Below are 19,951 nucleotides of genomic sequence, written 5' to 3'. Positions count from 1 at the left end.
AGTTACAGCTCCCTAGAAGAATGATGGTAGAAGGTAGGACCCAAATGAATCCTCTAAACATGTCACTCTTAGAAAGACCTTCCTCAGCATAAGATGATTAAAAAAAAGGTTGTTTTTTTCTAATATGTATGGTTTCACTATTTTACATATAAATTTCTTTTTTTAATGTTTATTATTCTGAAAGAGAGAGAGGGACACAGAGAGTGAGTGGGGGAGGGGCAGAGAGAGAGAGGCAGATACAGAATTCGAAGCAGGCTCCAGGCTCCGAACTGTCGGCACAGAGCCCAATGCAGGGCTTGAACTCATGGACCACAAGATCATGACCTGAGCTAAAGTTGGATGCTGGACCGACCTGGACACCTAGGTGCCCCTACATATAAATTTCTGACCCATGTTGGAAAGTCAGGGAAATGGAGACAGAAAGTCAGGGACAGGGACAGGAGAGAATATGGGGTAATGTAGGCATCTTTTGCTGGGAGCTCTTATACTGGAAGAGAACATGATCTTGAAACTGATTTGGTCATCATAGCTCGATCACTTTCCTTCTCTGTTCCTTGAGTTTATTTTGAATTAATAGGAATCCTATAAGATTAGGATGGTGGGAAGGGCAAGGGCTTCATCTTGCAAAAGGCTTTTCATGGTGGGCATTAACATATGCCTGATTCAACTTGTCTGAACTCAGTGCTTATGATTCTAAGGGACATGTCGGCATCCAGATATTATATGACAATGGGAGGTATAGAGTGGGATCCAGGAGCACCACAGGTATCCCAAACTATTTGAAAATCAAGGTAAAGGTAAACCTTGAATTCCTTCCCAGAGCCCTGTCAGGGGTGCAGGAAGGAAGGGTGAGCCTCAGATAGGAGATGAAGGACAGAGGCAGACAGGGGACTGGCCATCTCACTACATCCTGTGTGTGTACTCAGGTCACCTGTGGGTTCCCAGCCATGGACACCTTCTCTCCTAAAATATGTTCCCAAGCGTTCACTGAAGGCTTCATTATTTTACTTTTTTTTTAACATTAGAAGAATCTTTTACAAATGATTCTTTAGTGCTGAAAACATATTATCTCAGGTTCAACAATTCCTTCCATTTCACCTCTGTTTCTTTTTCTTCACTGAACTCATAGAAAAAAATTTTTTTAAGCATTTTAATTTTAAAAGCATGTATAGTATGGTCCCATTTGTATGAAATTATTTCATTGATGATGGCCCCATCTATTGATCCCTCCATCTATTTGTACGTCAACTGTCAAGAATGGTTATTTCTAGATTGCGTTGGGTTTTTTACTTTTTGCTTTCATCCTTTAAAAATAATAAGCACTTATTTGTATAAAAGCGGTAGACTTATTCCTTTTAAAGAATAAAGTCTGTGATGAGAAGCATCCACCTTCTGCTAATTATAGTTGAGTATATTTTCCTCAGTATGCAATAAATGTTGTCTGTTGACAATTACTAGTTGTAACTTTGTGGTGAAGTCTACCCAGAGCCAGAAAGGGAAGGGACAGGAGAAGACACCCAAAGAGAAGAAAGGAGTAAGAGACCTAACTGAGACAGGTCCTCCAGGTTGTAGGATGGCCCGTGGCTTCCGGAAAGTGGCCTCCCACGTGTCTGTGTCAGGAGACTGCTGGTTGCCGTCACCTCTGCTCCATCACCTCTTTGTCTTTGGACTCCTCGCTTATGCCCAATGTTAGGCTTCTTTCATATCCCTCCCTGTGCCTAAATCAGCATTGTGCATCCAGCAAGCACTCAATAAATGCATAATGGACGCTCACTTCCCAAGGGGGTCATTCTCCCTAAATCGCGCCTCTTTGTCTTCCAGGCTCACAGGCTTTCAGCTGCCAGCCACCATCGTCAGTGTGGCCACCACCCTCTCTCTGCGCCTCATCAGTGACTACGCGGTCAGCGCTCAGGGCTTCCATGCCAGCTATGAAGGTAGGTGCCTCATGGCCCCCACCATGGGGACCTGATGCCTCAGGTCGGAATAGCCGTAGGCGGGGCCAGGCTGCTCTCAGCTGCGGGAAAGGGATGCTTCAGATTCAGAGCTCCCGCCTTCCACAAGGCTGCCTACTATCCAGTAACTAGGTTACCTAAATTGTCTGTGCCATGTTCCCAGGAAACTGAAAATTGAAATCAGAGCTCAGGTGTGGTAATTCATCTTGAGGGCCTGGTAGCATCTATTTCTCTGTCCCCTAAATGCATTTTGTTGTGTTTTTGTTTTTTTAATTCTGTTTTCTATTGGACTTAATTGTCCAAGTTACCTCTGCTTGGTTTTAGAAGTAAGAGAGAGAGAAAACCTAAGGAAAAGAAATTAAAAAAATAAGTAGCGGGAAAAAAATTCTGCTCCTTATAAGGACTGCAAAGAGTCCGTTTTATATCATTCAGAAAAGAACAATCAATTTTTCCTTAATAGCACAGATTAGGGTTTCTTGGTTTGAGTTATGCAAATAATTTCCACTTCTCTTGGCTTGTTTAAATATGGTGTTGGCATTCAAATTAACACTAATATCTTCAGATTATACACTATTATTATTATTAACTTTATTATATTAGTTCAGAAGGTGGTACTTCTAGATCTCTGTCATTTCCCTAGGAAATTTACATCTCATTAATAGGTAATTATGCTGCTCTTGGCTAAGACCACACTGCTATTTTGTGTTGAGATCATTAATAGGCATATTTTAAGACTGCTAATGATAATTAATAGCAGTAATGACATAACACCCTAGTAAAGCATGCCAGTTATTCAAAAACTTTCTTTCCCTTACCTCCAAGAACTTAAAGAATAGGTGATGCTTTCTTGAATGAAGCTATAGCAATATGGAAATAGATATCACCTTTGTCCTGGCTAGAAATACACCATGGAAAAAGGGCAAGTCCTACCTCCTTGGCAAAGCCCACCCCTGGTAGTAGGGGTGTGAGGGACAGAGTCTGATGCTTCAACCTCAGCATTTGAGGACTCCTGAGAAAGGTCTCAATTAGTCTTAACCAAAGGTTCCTGAGAGGCTCTGTAGAAAGTTCTGCATTCCTTAACTGAGGGCTTCTGACATAATTCCAGATCACTTTAACTGAGGGCTCCTGACATAACCACAGTCTCCTTTAGCTGAGGGCTCCTGACAAAAGACTTAAGTATCTCTAAAGGACTCTTGAGATAATCCAGTTTCTTTAGAAAAACAAAACAAAAACAAAAGCAAAAACAAAAAACAACGATCAGTTTCTCCCAATAGCAAGCCTGTAATCTTGGTCATTCTAGCTACATCTTCGCCCTGAATCTTTGTCCCTGAACCCAAAGGAATTCTCTCAAAGTCTGAGTTACAGCCTCTTCAGAAGAGGCCTCTTCAGAAACTCCTTACGGTATCTCTGGTCATGAGTTCCTTCTATGACATACTAGCCTTGGGGAGACTGGCTGTGTTTGGGGACGGTGGTGGAATGAGTCAGTGACACCAGACTTGATGCCTGCAGAGATGCTGGGAAGGACTGACCCAGGGGGACCTGGCTGGGCCCTCACGATGTCCTCACTCAGCAGTCATTGCAGATATTTAGCTGAGGCCTGGATTTTCATAAGGCTTTAGGGAAAAAGTGTCCTATTGATTCCTAACCACATTGTCCCCTCTGCGGAACAATGCCAAACACTTTTCCACCACATAGAGCAGATCTGAGGTTATATTCGCTGAGGCCTTTTAAATCAGAAGTTGTACGTAGCCTGGACATGGAGGGTCTACCCTTGAAATTAGGGCCAAAATTCTGAATGTAATGGATATGTGTATTTTTTTAAGAAAAGGTCTAGAACAGAGATCAACAAACTATGGTCCCCTGGCTAAATCCAGCCCATGACTTGTTTTTGTAAATAAAGTTTTATTAGAATGCAGCTAAGCCCATTTGTTGATGTACTATCTATGACTCCTGGCAGGTACTACAACTTAAGAGTCAAGCTACTGCTGCAGAGATCATGTGGCCTCAAAATCTAAAATATTTAGTCCCTGGCCCTTTACAGAAAACGTTTGTTGACCCTCTGTCTGGGGCTGCACTACCCAGCGTAGTAGCCATTTGCCACAGGGGAATATTTACATTTAAATTAGTCAAACTTAAATAAAATTTACAGTTCATTTTCTCACTCACACTAGCTTCATATCAAGTGTTCAATAGCCACATGGTGGCCACCACAGTGGACAACACTGTAGAGAACGTTTCTGTCATTGCCGGAAATTCTACCGGAAGGAGCTGAACTAAAGCTTCCATCAGATTCACCAAGGGTCTGTGATTCAAAAGAGGCCATACAATAGTGAAAAAGAGTAGAGGCTGGTGGGTCCCTCCTTCTACCTGCCTGGCACAGAGGAGGCAGTGCAGACATGAGAATGCTGCAGGACCAGTGGGCCAGAGGAAGGGCCTGCCCTAGCTCAGCCACATAACAGTGACATTGGTGGTAAGAAGACAAAACCTTGCAGGCGAGGCAGGCAAACCCTGAGCCAGTGCAAACAGGTGGCTGTGGCTGAGTGAGCCCCCATGCGGTCACCCATGCAGGGTTTCTGCTGACTCCAGTCTGTGTGGCTGCTGTCTTTGTGCTGCCTGGCAGAGTGGCTCGTAGATGCGTGTGCTAACAAGGGAGCCACCCACAGAGAGGCCAAGGCTGGGGCTCTCACCAAACCTCACTGATCTGGCCCAGGGACTGGACCACGGGGGTGCATTTGGAAGAGTGTGAACTGCACCGACTTGTGGAACACCTAAAGTTGGGGTGGGGGGGCAAAAAGTGGAGAGGGTGGGAGGAGCCAGTAGGGGCAGCCTCTGCTGGGAATAAACCACGTGCTGCATGCATTCACCACGGTGGCCTGGGCCTGTCTGTCACCGGGCTTATCAACAAGATACCAGATAATCCCACATTTGGGGGTTGACTGATAAAACACTAGCTTCTTAGGCCTATAACTGACTCACTGACCTTGGGCAGAATTTTTGGAACTACCCGGGCCTCACTAGAGGGGGCTGGGGAGACCCAGTAGTCAGAAAGACTGTGAAGATCTGGCTCTCTGGGAGAGAGGTCAGCCCCTCCCTCCATCACGGAGTCTGCCTCGGTCATTTGTGCCAGACAGTCGTAGACAGACAGACAGACAGACAGGCTCCAGCAGAGGAGGCCCCCCTACCAGCCCGGACTGCCCCCAGCCAGGACGGCCCCCTTACATTCTCTAGTCAAGACAGTGCTGCATCCGTTTAAAAGAAAACATCAAACATCCGGGCCCTGCTCTCGGCAGCTCCCTTTGGCTGATGTCCCCGAAAGTCTGCTATCAAAGCGAGTTTGCCTCCTCCACCGCATCGGGAGAGTGAAACATACAGATAAGGAATCGAACCGCTGCGGGGGTCTTTGGAGAAAGGTGAAGTCAGGTGAAGGGTGTCAGCCCACAGCAGCTGCCGCTTCAAGGGAAAGATCAAAAAGGCCAATCGTCTAACCCCTGGGATGACAGGAGATGCTTGATTTGTAATCCCCGGGGACGAGAGTGTGGGCTGTGGCCACGGACCAGAGGGAAGGGGATCAACTTGTATTGAGTGCTGACTGTATGCCAGGCACTTTACATACATTATCTCACTTAATCCCCACGGTGGCCCTGCGGACCGACATCGCTATCTCTATCTTACAGATGTATGAGCTGCGCGTGACTTGAGAGTTTTGTGTTCAGCTTAAGGCTACCTGATGGCCAGAAGTTTTTACGTGGCTTCTCTGGCACTAAAGACTATACCCTTCTGTGCTGCACTCCCTGCCAAACTCTTGGAGTAGGGCAGAGATTGGTGACTCCATTTCATGGGCAGGTAAACTGGAGCTAAGTCAGAGGCAGGGAAGGACACGGGAAGCCTGCCTCAGCTCCAGTGCGCCTCCAGGCTGGTGTCAGGGTCTTCCCCGGGGAGGCAACAAGAGATATGTCCAGAGCCTCTAAGCTAGGGCTGCCAGATAAACTACAGGATGCCCAGTTAATTTGAATTTTAAATTATTCAGATTTAAAAACTTGAATATTTTAAAGTGTAAGTATATCCCAAATATTCCACGGGATATACTTATACTAAAAACTTACCCATTGTTCATCTGAAAGGCACATTTAACAGAGTGTCCTGTATATTCATTTGCTGGCTCTAGTAACCCTTTCTCGGCACAGAGTCCCCAGGAGTACTCACCCCATTCACTTCCCCCTCCTCCTGACCTCCAGATCTGCCCCCACCCCATCCTGCTCTGCCCAGCTAGGGCTGCCCATCCGCTGCAGAGGGTCCAGCCTCACCTCTGCCATTCCAGTGAGTGTACATTTAAACAGCTCTCTGCACATGCACATGAGCACCTGCACATAAATGCAGATCCATACATATCGGGAATTATGCTACGTGCTCAGTTCTGTAATCTGGTTAACGAGGACAGAGTTTTTCTATGTTAATAAAAGTAGCCTGGCTTTGTTTGTCCTTCTTAATGAGTATCAGCGAGGGAGCCATTGTGGTTTGCATGTATCACAATTATTTAACCAGTAGCCTTCTGTGGACACTTAGGTGAAGAACATTCTTGTACATACAACTTAAACCCTCATCTAATTATCTTCTTAGAATAAATTCTTGGAAGTGCAATTGCTGGGTCAAAGAGTGGGTAGATTTTACATTTTAATACATAATTTCAGTGTTCTTAGAGAGGTTATACTGATATACACCTCCACCAACAGCACACGTAGGTCTATCCCTCTGCCCCCTACGTTGCACATTGGTGAGTTTTAAGTCAGTTTCATTGGTTAAAATGGGTGAAAAATGAAATCTCATTTGTTGTTATAATTTGCATCTCTTTGATGATAGGGAAGGTTGAGCCCCTGTCATCACTTACTGGCCTTTTGTAGAGCATTTTGTAAATTGCCTGTCCCACCTCTGCCCATTTTTCTGTTGAGGCGCTAGTATTTTTTCTTATCTTTTTTGTAAGTGGTTTTTGCATATTAAAGATATTAAAGTTATGCGTTTCCTTTTGATGTGCAGGAGCTTTAGTTTTTATGCCACCGGTTTTAAATTAAAAAATTTTTACTTTTATGATCTACCTTTGGTGTCATGCTTAGAAAGGCCTCTTCTATGCCACAATCAGATAAATATTCATACAAATGTTCATCTTATTCTTTTAGAGTTTTATTTTTACATTGCACTCTCAAATCCCGCTGGAATTCAGTTGTGTTTGTCTTAGTTTCTGCGACGGTTTCCGTCCCTGCCCCACCGGTGCTCTGCCTGTCTGTCCTTCATTCTCCCTCTTCGAGTATGTGGAAGCCGTCACTTCTCAGTTTGCCCCTGGTGATTCTCTCCCTGATATTTCGGCCTTGTCTTCAGGTATTATTTCTCCCAGCCTAGTTGCCAGACTTCTCGCCTTCTCCACACACAACTCTCAAAGACTGTGTGGAGATGTTTCTGTCTATTCCAGACTCCTCAGCAGGTAAACAGGAGTTATTATAAGCCGATCAGAAATGTCAATTAGATGAGTCTCTGCAGGTTTTAAATGCCTGATCTTGGTTGCACCTTTGCGTTTTAGGACCATTAATCTCGAGCAGTCCGTCTGACACTTTGGCGAAGGAAAGCCCATCCCTGAGTGCTAAGTCTTAGTCGATCAGATCTATTTAATCATCGAGATCTGAAAACTGGTATTTATTTCTGCTTAGCTAAATCTGTCATCGTGGGATTTCACTATCAAAACATAGGAGGCTTCCTTAAAAATCAGGCCTCTCCACAGATTCTAGAAGGATGAAGGACCCTTATTTTTGCAAATTCCCTGGTAACCATTAAGGGGAAAGGTGGCATAGTACAATGATTGAGACCTCAAATTCTGGATTCACCCATATCTGGAATCAAATCCCATCTCTGCCATTCACTTGCTGTGAGACCTTGGCCAAGTAATTTCATTTCTCTGAGCTCTGACCTCCACATCTGTAAAATCAGGATAAGAATATGCTTCACAGAGCTGTGAAGACTAAGGAAGAGAAGGCACAAGTCCCACGATGTGTTCAGGACAGGGCCTGGCAAATTATCCCTGCTCGATAAATATCAGTGGATTAACGAAGTCACCCTCATGCTAACCTCACTTGCCTGGGACTATTTCAGGAGATGGAAAAGATAATGTCATCACCGGAGGTCACAGCCCCAGCTCTGCCTCAGTCCCCTGGCTCCTGAGTTTGCCTAAAACCCTCATGCTGTGTCTAGTCTACAAACAGACCGTGGCCTCTCTGGGAAAGGGGCGGAGTTGTCCATCACCGTGAGCACCAGGACTGCCTGTGAGGGCACACACTGGACAGGGATGAGGCCTCAGGTCCTGCCACTAGGCGGACCAGAACTGTCCAGGTCAAGGCCGGGAGCTTAGCCTTTTCATGACCTCTGCTCTTTCCATCAGAGAAGGTTGGCTCTAGAACTAAATATGCTCATAACACATCCAGCAGGCTCTATACATTGGGGATTGGACTCATGAACTTGAAAGCTGTGACTGTCTTTGCAGACACACGTGCACACACACGTGTACACTTGCATGCTCACACATGCACATGTGTGCACACACACACGCGCACATACACACACACACCATACACACACACACACACACCACTTCCCTGTATTTCCTTTCATCTAATTCACGTGCCCTGAAGCCCACCCACGAACCACTAGTCCACCTGAAAGAATGATCCCAGAGGGGCTGACATCACCCATAAAGTTGATGGTAGAGATTCTTTCATTCACTGAGCTAATATTTACTGAGTGCCTACTGTGTGCAGTTGCTGATTTTTCAACCGAGCCTCACCTTCACAACCACGGTTTCCCCCCTCTGCCCCCATCCACCCGTACTCCCAAAGGGCACCAGAACAGGGGAGGAGGAGGACGCACTCAATACAGTGTCACTTCTGAAAGAACACCTTCGTGTGCTTTTGCTGCCAGTGGAAGGTCAGCAGTGTCACCCCTGGGGGTCAGATAGACACGTCTGTAGGGGACAGAAGAACAAAGATGGAGGTCCCTTGGGTGCTAGACGAGGAGAGGAGGGTTTGCAGCAAACTTCGGGCCAGGGTGTGCTTTCGTGGCTTTTGGAGGTGGAGCAGGGTTGAAGGTGAACATGACACTGTGCACACAGGGAAACTTGGGTCCAGAAATGGGCCCTCCTGATTTTATTCCTTCCTATAATTAGGCCTGCTGATTCCCCATCTCCCAGTCTCTACCTCTTGGACAATTTCCTCATTCTGAAAGGGTTTCCCAATTCTGGGACATTATGCAGACATTTCAAAATTGGGCTAATGGAAGCTATTCAACTATGTGTGTGTGTGTGTGTGTGTGTGTGTGTGTGTGTGTGTGTGTGTATATATATATATATATATATATATATATATATATATATATATGCAATTTGCACCATTCAGCCTGCTCTGGGCCAGAACAGCAGGCCTGGTGAGGCCTCCTCTAGGGTGGGAGGCAATGAATGTCCGTTTCCTCTGCCCAGGAGGGATGGTGCTTCCTGAGTGAACCTGCTCCATTTCTGATGGCTCTGCCTTGGGAGTTGGAGAACATTCCTTTTAATCAGTACTGTGGAGTAGCAAATTAATACATAGAGATGTGACATTTGAGACAAATTGGGCAGCACGTCTCAATAAGTGGGGAATCAGGATGAATTTCATATCACGTCCTCAATAATTCCACAAACAGTTCATCATGCACAGTGATATTTCCCCCTTTGGGGAAGAGCATTAACATAATTTGACGATGATATCATACCAAACTCTAGTGCCCTGACCCTCCTCACGTCAGTGTGTTAGAAGACACGGTGATGAAGGGGAAGGAGCCTTTTCAGGTGGCCAGACTACCTGCAGGTAAGGTGGACATCCACTTTAGTTCTCTGCCTTCATTCATTCATTCATTCATTCATCATGCATTCAACAAATATTTGCCACAGATGCTCTATGCCAGGTCTCAAGGTAGGCTTCGAGGAATATGCGTGCATAAGGAGCCCCCACCTTTAAAGAGCTCTGGGACCTAAGACTCTTGGAAGGGGGAAGGGCAAAGGAACAGGGGCCAGAAAGTGGTGGGTTCAAATGCTGGTTACCTATGAGAACTCAGGCAAGTCTCCCAACCTCCCTGAGCTGATTTTTTGCCAAAGAGAATCCGTAATGCCCCCCTCAAGGGATTGTAATGAGGATTAAAAGAGTTAATGTATATAAAATGCCTGGCACAGAGTCTCTATTCAATAAATACCACCTCCTTTACTGCATGGAGAAAATTGCTCTCCTGCCTGGTAGGGTCTCTGGAGATCATTGCCTTGTCCCCACTGTGTGACTTCGGGCAAGGCACCGAACCTCTCAGCTCCCTCCTATGGAAAATGGGATAACCCACTCTTCCTTTCAAGAGGAGCGTGAGCATTAGTGAAAAGGTCTGGAAAGCACCTAGCATAACATTTGGCACACAGTTGGCACTCAGTGAAAGGCAGCTCTTATAATAGGGCCTGGTGTGTTTTGTGGGCGTGAAAAAAATTATTTCCCAACAAAGCCTTTGGTCAAGCCTTGTGGGTCTTCAAGAGCAAGGAAGGCCGCCTATTTTTTGTTTCTTCTGTCACCATGATACCTGAGTCCCAGGCGTGGCACGCGACAGGGACATTGCCCTGGTAGCTAATGCTTGTCTCTGCTAATCTGGATCCCTGCTAGTCCATATAGGGCTTCTGTGCAAATTAGCACAAGTGTCCACCCTGAGGGCACACCGCCCTGTGAGCATATGGCTTAATGGAAAGAGGAGAGGCTGGATTTTGGTTCTCATCACCCCTCTGTCTGGTCACCCTTTTGCACTCACTGTTTTTTTTTTTTTAAAGAGCGAGCAAGAGAGAGAGAGAGAGAGAGCGCGCGCACAAGAGGGGGAGGGGGCAGAGAGAGAGAGGGAGACACAGAATCTGAATAAGTCTCCAGGCTCTGAGCTGTCAGCGCAGAACCTGACGTGGGGCCTGAACCCATGAACTGTGAGATCATGACCTGAGCCGAAGTCGGACGCTTAACTGACTGAGCCACCCAAGAACCCCTGCACTCACTTTTTGTACTCAGCCTGAACGACTGCACAAGGGGGCCTTGCCCCAGAGCCTTCCTCTTAAGAGTCTGTAGTCACTCTTGGTCCAACAAAAGATTCAGAAAATCGTTAGATGCTGGGGTGCAAGGATCTCAGGGGAGCTCTCACTTAAACCTTCCGATTGCTTCCAGGATGGAGAGCAAACCCCCTCCAGTCATGAAAGCCCTGGACATCAAACTTACCTCCATCCCCTTCCTCCTCTGACCCCACTGGACTCTTTCCAGTCTCTGTCTCCCCTACATTCCTCAGACTCCTCCACCCACTTCCCCCCTGCACCACCACTTTGTTCCTTTTTTTGTTCTCCTCCCAGTCTCTGCTTAACCCAAACCCACAGGCTGCCGGTGGTGCAGACATTGCCTCTCAGCCCTGGGCCCATCTCCCCCCATCCCACGCATCGCTCATACCTTTCCTGTTCCTCCTTTACCTTCTCCACGCCCACGTGTGCTTCCGGATGGCTGGGACACGCAGGGGAGCGATGGGGAGCACTGAGGCTGCAGGCTCAGGTCTGGGAGGGAGAATCGGCTCCTAGCCCAGCCGGCTAGTAACCGGTGGGGGGGGGGGGGTGACCGCCCCTGTCATAGGAAGACACTGATAATCCCTCCTTCATGCGCGATTCTCACCGGGAACAAACAACGCCTGTTGGGCATTCCTAATGCACTCAGAAAGCAGACATGGGGACTGTTGTGATCTCCGTTGACAGCTGTGTCTAGCCCAGGGTCCGACATGTGGTGGATGCTCAATAAACAATGATTAAATAAGATGGAGTCGACAACAGGTGCTCATCTCGCCCATGTAAAAGACCCCAACAAGGAAAGAGATTCGCTCAAGGTATCTGGGACCGTATTCCGCTGAATCTGAGATACCCTCTGTTAGAAGATATAGCTCGATTTGATGTACCACAGAGAAAGAAAAACATGTTGCCAATTGAAGTATGACATGCTATTGATTACAAAACACATCTCGATTTCAAAGATACTAAAAAATGGAAAAATGCGTGCCCTAGAACCGATGAAATATGGTAATTCCTTAATTGCTTTTGACCACGCCTCAGCCTCCTGTGCAGTGGCTCGTCCTTTTGACCTCTTCCCCGACCCAGGGCTCTCTGATGGTCCAAGCTCTTCCTTCTCAACATTCAGGTGGTGGCTCCCTCAGCCATGTGATCACCTCTTAATTTATTCTCTTGGCTCCCGAGTCTCATTACTTCTCAATTTTCTGCATTGAACTCTATTTAACACCTATTAACACAGGTCTTCAGTTGATAAACGCCCTTTTCGCGGGAGGCAGCAGGATGCCCCAGCCTTGACCCTTCCTGCCATATCTGTGCCCAAGGCGGGTGAGCCCATTAAACCCAAACATGGCTCACCCGGGGCCATTGCCAGCCCACTGCCAGCCCCTCCCATAATGGCCCCTGAGGCACTGGTGGGGACAGGAATGTGGTTTCCTCTGTTTGGATGGGAGGTGCGAGGGCCCGCCTTTAACCACTGTTCTGGCAGAGACTGTAGCTGGATGTTCACATCTGCCTCCCTCCCATGGGTCTGGGTCAGGTGAGCCCATCAGAACTTCTTCCACTGGCCCCTGCCCTGGCGTTTGAGAGGACACATGCCTTCCTACTTCCTCTTCCTTGGGGGGACCTTCCCCCCCAACCTCGAGGATAACACCTCCACACAGAAGTATCAGATTGAATATTCCAATCTCCTCTCTTCCCATTGTTTGATAATTTGGAGGTGAGAAGCTACTGTTCTGGATTATTCTTTCCAGCTCCTCCCTTTAATAGTGTGGATAATTGAGGGTTTGCACCCATTGATATTACATTTTAACAGCAGGAGGGAAAACACCTAGCAGGTTAGGTGGGAGATGCTGATTTCGCCGTTTGGGGGTGGACAGATTGCATCCCTGTCCTTCCGGTCCCATTGCATGAAAGCTGTTTCACAGTCTATCCTCACACGAGCCACAGGATCCGCGCACACCCAGGGCCTCTGAGATGAAGAAAACAAAGGAACCAGCATGTGTTGAGCACCTGTGACGGGCCCAGCAATGCAATGGGAGCTTTGCAGACCCCGGACATCACCACCTCAAGAGCAAGGCCTTGCTAAGATCCGCATTTCACGGATAAGGAAATTCAGGCCCAGAGAGGTTAGTTACCTCGCCTGAGTTTATACAGCACCTAAGGGGCATGCACACCTCTCCACTCTGTGCTGCCTCCCAAAATAACTCCCAGTTGGTCCTCCAAACCCACACATAGGAGGCGCTGTGGAGTCAGGGTGCTGGGGTGTTTCCAAGCCTGCAGTTCCTAGTCTTGACCTTGATGAGGACACTTGCTGCCAGCGACCCTGTCTCATAGGCGATGGCTTTGCTTCCCTGCTTTTCAACCTGCCCTTTCCAGTTCTTCATTTCCTGCTCTTTCCTTAAGACCTTTATCCAGCCATATTTTAGGAATAATGCAGATTGGGTTTGGTAATGAATTCCATTACCGGTAGTGGTTTTGTGGAGTGAAAGAGGGCAGAGAAATGGGCAAGCCAAGCATTTCAGCCTCAGGGCCTCCATACACTCTGTTCCCTTTGTCGCTGTGCCCTGAAGGCCCCGTAGCTTTCTGCCTTGTCTTTGCTTCAGGCCTCTGCTCAGATGTCCCCTCATCAGAGAGGCCTTTCCTGACCATACTATGTAACACAGCACCCCCACCACCCCTTCTCCCTGTCACCCCTTGACACATGATAACGATTATTTGTTTGCTTATTGTCTATCTCCCCTATTAGATTACGAGTTTGGGGAGGGGGGAGGGTCTTCCTCTTTGTTTTGCGTGGTTATTGTTCTTCTCTGCAGAGTCCTCAGCTCCCAGAACAGGGCTTGATGTGTTAGGCACTCAATAAATATTTGGTGAATGAATGAATGAATGAAGTCAAAGGTCAGAAGAAAGAAAGTGTAGTGAGCACCTGTAAGAAATCTTGCCTGGCAGAAGTGTAGACTATGAGAAGCTGGAGTAGCAGGAACTGAGCTGGACGAGGGTTGGAGGCCAGCTCCAGCCGGGCCTGGGAGGCCACAAGAAGGAGTTTGGGCTTTATTTGCAGAGAGGGGCCATCACCAAGGGGTGCTAGGCAGGGAAGTGACACTGTGAGATTTGTACTTCAGGGATAGTGAGAAGGACAGGGGACAGATTAGAGCCTAGGGAGCCATTGGCAGATGGGGACCACTGCCCAGCACAGAATGTGCCTGGACCTTCTTTAGCACTGTGGAGGGTGCCAGGACAAGGGGACACCTAGCCCGGGGCTCATGCCACACTGCCCACGTTCCTTATGGATGGGTATTTGAGCTGCTGAAATAGAAGAAATGCCCTACACATGGAACAGCTTATCTTTGCCAATGGCTTAAACAAAATATGTATGGTATTCCTGTCTGCAGACATTCATGATGTGATTGTAACTGATTGAAAAACCTCACCTCAAGAGTCCTGATGAACACATGATCCAGGGACTGGGATCTCCAGTGTTAAGTGATGGAGATGAAGCCTTAGGGATGACAGCTGGAAATTTTGCAGAGGATTCCGAGCAGGGAGGAAGAGCAAATACATTGGACACTGATGATTGTAACGTTGAATAACATTGCTTCATCTCCTGCCAGGTGCTAGGGACTCTTCCAAGTGCCTTACACGTCAACATTTAAGCCTCACAGCAATCCTATGAAGTAAGTGCAACCATTATCCCCATTTTACTGAGGAAGCACAGAGAAGTTAAGTAACTTGCTTGAGGCCACACAGCTAGTAAGAGGTAGAATGTGGGTTTGAGCCCAGGCAGTTTGACGTCAGCTGGCAAAAAAGAATAAAATACTTTCATGCAGCCGGGATTGTTGGATCAAAATAAATATTTCACGATAATGGAGCACAGTGCCAAGCTTTGTACTTTAAGGATCTAGCAAAAGGAAACAATGTGCTGATCTGGCTATATTCAAATGTGAAAGCTCTACATAACAAAACCCACCTACAATGGAGAGTGTTGAATAATATTACGCCAGATAGGGTAGGAAAGGTTGATTCTTTATATTATATAACGAGCCCAGCCAGGGTGGTAAGAAAGATATCGGGAGTTCACACCAGAGGAAATAGAGTCAGCAAGTAAATATTCAGGAGAGCTGTTCAGTCTTGCTGGTAATCAACGGAGTGTCAATTAAAACAATGGAATGACACTTTATCCCTAGTCAATTAGCTTGAAGACTCTTAGGCGGAAAGATGGTGCTGGAGCAGATACAGAGAAACGGCACACTCACAGTTGCTGGTGGTGATGTAAATGAGTCCTTTGGGAGTCCAATTTGACAACATGTATCAAGAGTCATAAAATGCTCATGTCGTTTGACCCAGTAACTCCTCTCCTGGGAATATATCCTACGGAAGTAATTCAACAGAAGAAGAAAGTTATATGTGTGAAAGTGTTGATTTCAGCGTTATTTATAATGATGAAAAATTGGAAACTGTAAAAATGTCCAACAATGGGGGATGCCTATGAAAATTATGGTCTATCTACCTAATGGATTTATGCAGCCATTTAAAATTATAATAGCATTATTTAGTAATATAGAAAGATGTTTACGATATTATTTTCAGTGGAAAAGCAGAACGCAAAATTGTTTCCCCATATTTATTACAACTGTGTAAAGTAGGTCTTATATGGACAGGGACTGGATGAAAATAAAAAAGGGAAGCACCTGCTGTGGGAGGGCAGTGAGATTGTGGGTGTTTTTGACCTTCCTCTTAATGGCTGCTCTAGTGTTGATTGTGTGATAAAGGGTAAATAGGAGAAAATCCAAAATCAAAGAGTAAACTAAAATCAACAGCAATGACGTCTGGCTTATGTGAAAACTACACAAAGCTTTCATTTGTCTGTGAATAGAACATGTGCCAAACATCACATGGCTCTATTAACAGAAGTATAGACACCGATCTTAGGAGGTGGATACATTCAGAGGAAGGAAACTCACACGATAAAGCAATGATCAGTAGCAAGGTGTTTTTGAGGGTCAGACTGTATCTCCAGTGTTAAGACCCAGCACAGTGTAGGTGTTTGGGAAACATGAATGAGAGAAGTAATTATCTCTAAAGAATAGTTAAAGAGAGGACTTGGAGGTGACTTGAGGATGTGTTACATGCAAGACAAATAAATGTTTATTCTGAATTGTTCCAGAGAGCAGGCAATGTCCATTGCATAGATGTTTGAGAGGTGAATTCCAGCCAAGCCACAAGAAGAAATTCTGCATAGTTTTAATTATTGAGGTAATGAGCTCCCCATCTCTGGAGGTGCTCAAGCAAGGGTTTGACCAATCAAGTTCTACCAGAGATGCCATTAGCATACTTCTCAAATTGGTATGTGTACTGAATTGCATCAATTTAACATTCCATCAATTGTAAGATGCGCCATTATTTTATGCACCACTAAGAAAGAAAAAACACTACCAATTAAACTATGACACACTCTTGATTGTAAAACTCCTTTCAATTCCTGAGCTGTTTAAATGTTAAATGTGGGGGGAAAAAATCAGTGAAATACTGTATAGTCCCAGGGGGCATAAGTGGTGTATTTTGAGTGCCCAAATCTACAGGCTCAACATGCCATATCTTCCAGTCTTATTAGGGGTAGCAGTATTAAAGCTTGTATCTTATATTACTATTTATATCTCTGTATCTCTACATACACGCATACATGAAAGAGAGAGAGAGGGAGAGACAGGCAGGTCGAATACAAGTAGGCATTTTTTAAAAGACAGACCAGGACACTTCACAGACACGCCCTGCTGGTGGCCAGCCACACTAGCTTGTTCCCTAGACCCTAGGTGCAGCATTCTTTTCCTGCTGAGGATTTCTTTGGTGTCAGAAGATGGGCTGAACTGGATAGGGACTTTCCCTAGATGCCTTCTGTAATGAATGGAAGATCTACGAGTTGCTAATTCAATGACTCTGTGATTCTGGAACTCACTACTTTTTTTTTTTTAAATTTTTTTTTCAACGTTTTTTATTTATTTTTGGGACAGAGAGAGACAGAGCATGAACGGGGGAGGGGCAGAGAGAGAGGGAGACACAGAATCGGAATCAGGCTCCAGGCTCTGAGCCATCAGCCCAGAGCCTGATGCGGGGCTCGAACTCACGGACCGCGAGATCGTGACCTGGCTGAAGTCGGACGCTTAACCGACTGCGCCACCCAGGCGCCCCTGGAACTCACTACTTTAATCAGTGATCCCCATCCATTAATTCGATTGACTTTGATCCAAAGCAATTTCTAATCCCTAGTACTGGCCCGGGCCCTGCCAATCAAGCCCCATTAACATTGAGACTGCAGGGATACAGGCACGCAGCTGGCCATCCCCATAAAAACCCTCTACCTGACCCATGTTCCAGCAGCCCCTGGAGCCGCTGCAGCCCTTTGTGACTCAGTAAGCTGTGGAAGGCCAGAGAAGGCATGTCACCTGGGACATTATCCTTCCTCAGGCACAGGTACACCTGGAGCCAGTGCCCACATTGCCCCCTCATGCCTGCCACCTAGCTCGTCTTCCACCCCCTTCTAGAGGTCAGGGTAAAGCAGGAAACAGCCAGGACAGTAGAATGAGCTTGCACTTTGGAACCAAATTGCTCTTGGGTTCATCTGCCATTCACTGCATGTTATCTGGAGAACAGGCCGTGATATCTCTGAACCTCAGTTTTGTCAGCTGTAAAATGGAGTCGATGCCTGAGCTCACTGGAATAAGACCAGGCTCATCTGTAGCCATGCCCAATGGGATTGGGTTTGCCTCCTCCCGTAGATCGTTCCTTGCTCTGGGACCATGTGAGAGTCTTGTAAAGCTTCCGTGTCCATCTTGAATGGATGCTGAGGTGTGGGAAGATTCCTTCCTTTCCTGGGAAATAATGTCTGGAAGGCTGAGCTTTTGGCAGCCCCACCATTCCCAAGGCAGGGAGAATGTTCTCTCGCCCGTGCTGCACCCTCAGCTGTGTTGGAGAACAGCATGGGTCCCGCTCAGAGGCAGCACATGGGCTGGCTGGCTGCTGGTGAGGCTTCTGAGGACACAGACAGAGTAGATTCCTTGGTTTCTTGCTGTTCAGTCAAGCACAAAGAGGAGAAAATGTACCAAACAGTGTAAAGGTTATGAAAACCTAGCTTTTTTGTTCATCCAACCGTCCATCCATCCATCTATCCATCCATAAACATGGCTTGAATACGTACTCTGAACAGGGCCTGGGAAAACACAGATGGGTAAGATCCAGTCCTTGACCTTGGACAACCATGAGCTAGTTGGGAGATGGATAAGAAACCCAATAGCTCTGATGCAAACTGCTTGAGAGATGAGAGTGTGGGCATGGTGGCTGCTTACTCAGGCCCAAGGAGGAGGGCTCCCTGGATGGACATCGGGGTTCCAGACCACCATGTCCTGGAGAATCCTCAGGCTCTGAGTCAGCAACATCCAGGAGCCCCTGAGGCAAGAGTTTGCCTTGTACATTTGAAGAACAGAGATGAGCCCGTGCGATCAGAGGAGACTGAGCTGGGGTAGAGAGTGGTAAGAGGTGACAAAGTCAGAGAGGGAAGAGGGGACCAGATCAGCACAGTCTTATGTTATGGGAAGGACTTGGCTTTTACTCTGAGTGCGAAGGGACCCGCCAGCAGGTCAGAGGAGGGCCTGACCCGACCTACCTTTTAGCAGCTGCTCTGTGTGTGTGTGCATATATTCGAGGAGGGCAAGGGTGGGAGCCAGGAGCCTGGGTGCAAGACCGGGGGGCTGTGACAAGGGCAGCAGCAGTGGAGGGGACGAGAAGCAGGCCTGTTCTTGATGGATTTTTCTGGTGGAGCCAACAGAAGCAGCTGACAGATTGGAGAAAAGTCACGGATGACTGTAAGGGTTTGACAGGAGCAACTACAGCACAGAGCTGCCTCTAACCTGCGGGGAGCAGGCTCGGGGGTGCGAAGACTGGAGATGCGTTGGGTCTGCTGGCCATCGGGAGGGCCCGATGGGGAGGCAGCTGGGTGCAGATGGTCCGTCTGCAGATGCATTGGAGCCTTCTCTCTCAGCATGTAGACAGTATTTGAAGCCGTGGGGTCAGATGAGATGACTTTGAGAGGGAGCAGACTTTGAAAAGAGGGCTTCTCTTTACCCCCAAAGCTGTATTTGCCTGGGGTATCGAGAGAGGGCCCGTCGCCCCTTTCTGCCAGTTCTGTTTCCTGGTTCTTACAGCGGCTGTAGCATCGATTGCTTCCAGAGGTCTGGCCTGCAAGGGCAGTACTGGCCCTGGCGAAGCAGAGCCTGTCCCCGCCCCGGGGCTTCCGGCTCCCTTCCTGTCTTCTGGAAGCAGGTGCCCAGCATCCATGGAACTAGCAAAGTGCTGCTTGAGTGGAGGGTGTCGGGAGAGTGGCAGAGGGTGTGTCCCACCCTGAGGTCCAGAGAGAAACAAGAGAGGCCCCCGTTGCCGAGAAGTCAACGCTCGGAGCAGTGAGGCAGGTCATGTGTGCGTGTGGGTGCTGGGGGCCTGAGCCCTGGTGGAGAATCGCCTGCAGCGTGGGGAGTGGAAGCTCGGCTCTGCCTGGCAGGCACCTACTGCCCGGGGAGCTATGGATTGAAAAATCCATAATGGGCATGACAGTGAGTGATAATACTTGAAAGGAAATCCGCATCGTCTGCCTTCAAAGCAGTGCTTTCTGGAATGTAGGCCCGAGCGCTGTGCTGTTCCGTAGCTATCCTTTGGAGATGTTCCTTGGAGCACTTAGCCAGCTTGCTGCTTTTAGCACCCGGAGAGCAATTAGCAAGATTGTGGCTTGGGCTTGGTGTTGGGCTCCTTTCTAAAGGCTAATCGCTGGTTCACAAAAGTGAGGCCTTGGGTGGGGCCCCGGTTCCACCAGGTGGCTGACCCTGGTTCCAGCGAC

General features: G+C 47.3%; 1 protein-coding gene across 1 annotated transcript in view; it reads left to right on the top strand.

The window, feature by feature from the left end:
- Positions 1-19,951, top strand: part of CSMD2 (CUB and Sushi multiple domains 2) — a 540,846-nt gene that overhangs the window by 45,300 nt on the left and 475,595 nt on the right. The window contains 1 exon segment of the mRNA XM_042948549.1: positions 1,822-1,934. Within this exon segment, the coding sequence (XP_042804483.1) occupies positions 1,822-1,934 (113 nt within the window).

Source organism: Panthera leo, chromosome C1 (genome assembly GCF_018350215.1).
Source record: "Panthera leo isolate Ple1 chromosome C1, P.leo_Ple1_pat1.1, whole genome shotgun sequence".
NCBI classification, from domain to species: domain Eukaryota; kingdom Metazoa; phylum Chordata; class Mammalia; order Carnivora; family Felidae; genus Panthera; species Panthera leo.
The sequence above is the reverse complement of the archived record's forward strand: the minus strand, read 5'-3'. Positions and strand labels throughout refer to the sequence as shown.